General features: G+C 59.6%; 2 protein-coding genes across 2 annotated transcripts, besides 1 other annotated feature; both read right to left on the reverse strand.

The window, feature by feature from the left end:
• Positions 1 to 201: 201 nt before the first annotated feature.
• On the reverse strand, positions 202 to 636 carry Tco025E_10030 (uncharacterized protein; the record flags this gene model as incomplete). Its single annotated transcript, XM_029376822.1, has 1 exon — positions 202 to 636. The coding sequence occupies one exon, from the start codon at positions 634 to 636 to the stop codon at positions 202 to 204; it is 435 nt and encodes a 144-aa protein (XP_029223141.1).
• A 67-nt stretch (positions 637 to 703) lies between these two features.
• Positions 704 to 737: a sequence feature (A-rich).
• A 324-nt stretch (positions 738 to 1061) lies between these two features.
• On the reverse strand, positions 1062 to 1439 carry Tco025E_10031 (uncharacterized protein; the record flags this gene model as incomplete). Its single annotated transcript, XM_029376823.1, has 1 exon — positions 1062 to 1439. A coding segment is annotated over one exon (378 nt), but the record flags the coding sequence as incomplete, so codon positions are not given.

Consider the following 1439-nt stretch of genomic DNA (forward strand, 5'->3'; position numbering starts at 1 on the left):
ATAAAAAATAAACAAACAAACATGTAACCGCTGCCTTCCTCTGCGGTATTATTGGTCAGCTAAAGAATAAAAGAAAAAAAGAAAAACGGAGGAGTTTAAACCATATACGCTAGCATTCCCTACGCCCCATCTGGGTGCGCGCTTTTCTTCACACATACTATATCACCCCATTACAAGAAATTACTTCACAAAGGCGAAGCATCAAATCAAAAAATACAAGCGACCCAGAGTGCCCACACCTAATACACCAACCGGAGGCGGTGCAGAGGTGTGCAGGCCACGGCGCATGCTGTGCGCCTCGCTGGTGTCCCGCAGTCTCCTCCTGGCGCCGGGCACCGCGCCTTGCCTCCCGACCGGCACAAAAACAAAAGACGTCTGCCTACGCCTAGAGCAGCGCCGCCGCGACTGCGACGCAGGCAGCGCCGGCAGCCGCCCACGGATGCGCGAAGAGGACGGCGAGGTCCTCCGCGGAGGATTCCACGGCAGACCCCGCGGCGGACGCAGAACTCTTCGCGGCGGACGCGAACTCTTCGCGGCGGCTTCCCCAAGTCCCTGTGCGGCCACCAGCTGGAGGCACATCAGGGCGCACACGAGGGCCAGGGCCAGGGCGAGGCGGCTGAGGCTGGCGACGGGCATGGTATCCTTGCGGTCTGTTGTGGAGGTTGCTTGTGCTGCTGTGGCTTGCGCGGTCTACCAGCGTCCAAAAAGCAAAAGAGCAAAAGCAAAAAAAAAAACAACCAACAGCAACTACATGCAGAATAGGCGGAGAAAAGGGGAGGAGGGCCGGCACGCAGGCTCCCGTCACGCGGCGAGCGCGACACAGCACGCATCTACACACAAGGAGAACAAGAGAGAGAGAGAGAGTCCTCCATGCGCCGTACGCGCACCACTGCGGGCCGAGGCCTCGTCCCTTGCGGGCGAAGGCGGCACCGCCACCACCTCCACCAGCATCCTCACAGCCACGCCAAATTGACGGCGACGGAACACACACGCCGCCGTGGCCCTCGTTTCCCGGGCGAGGCAGTTCTTTTCCGCCTATCGCGGCCTGCGATCAAGACACGCTATTGAAGGCCACGCAATGCCCCATAACCCACAGCGGAGTCCGCCACGACCGGCAGCCCTGCCAAGGCGCCGAGCATTAAAAGCAATGGGCAGGGCAAGCGCCTGAACGAGGCCTTGCCATGTCTGCCTGCACGGAGGAGTAGGAGGAGGAGGAGGAGGGGAAAAAAGAAGAAAAATGAAACGGTCTGGCTCACGGCGCCCGACACACCAGTGCAAGTGAGTTGCATGGCTAACTGGCAAGCGCATCCGCAAACAAATTCACAAGGCACTCCGCAATGGCCGGGCCTGCTGAAAACTGACGAAGTGGCAATCTTCAGTGGGGCCCACAACCACTGCACCCCCGTGCGCACAGTGTGACGACAGGGCTTCATGATGAG

The sequence above is a fragment of the Trypanosoma conorhini genome (assembly GCF_003719485.1).
Source record: "Trypanosoma conorhini strain 025E chromosome Unknown Tco_14.4_contig_01422, whole genome shotgun sequence".
In the NCBI taxonomy this organism is placed as follows: domain Eukaryota; phylum Euglenozoa; class Kinetoplastea; order Trypanosomatida; family Trypanosomatidae; genus Trypanosoma; species Trypanosoma conorhini.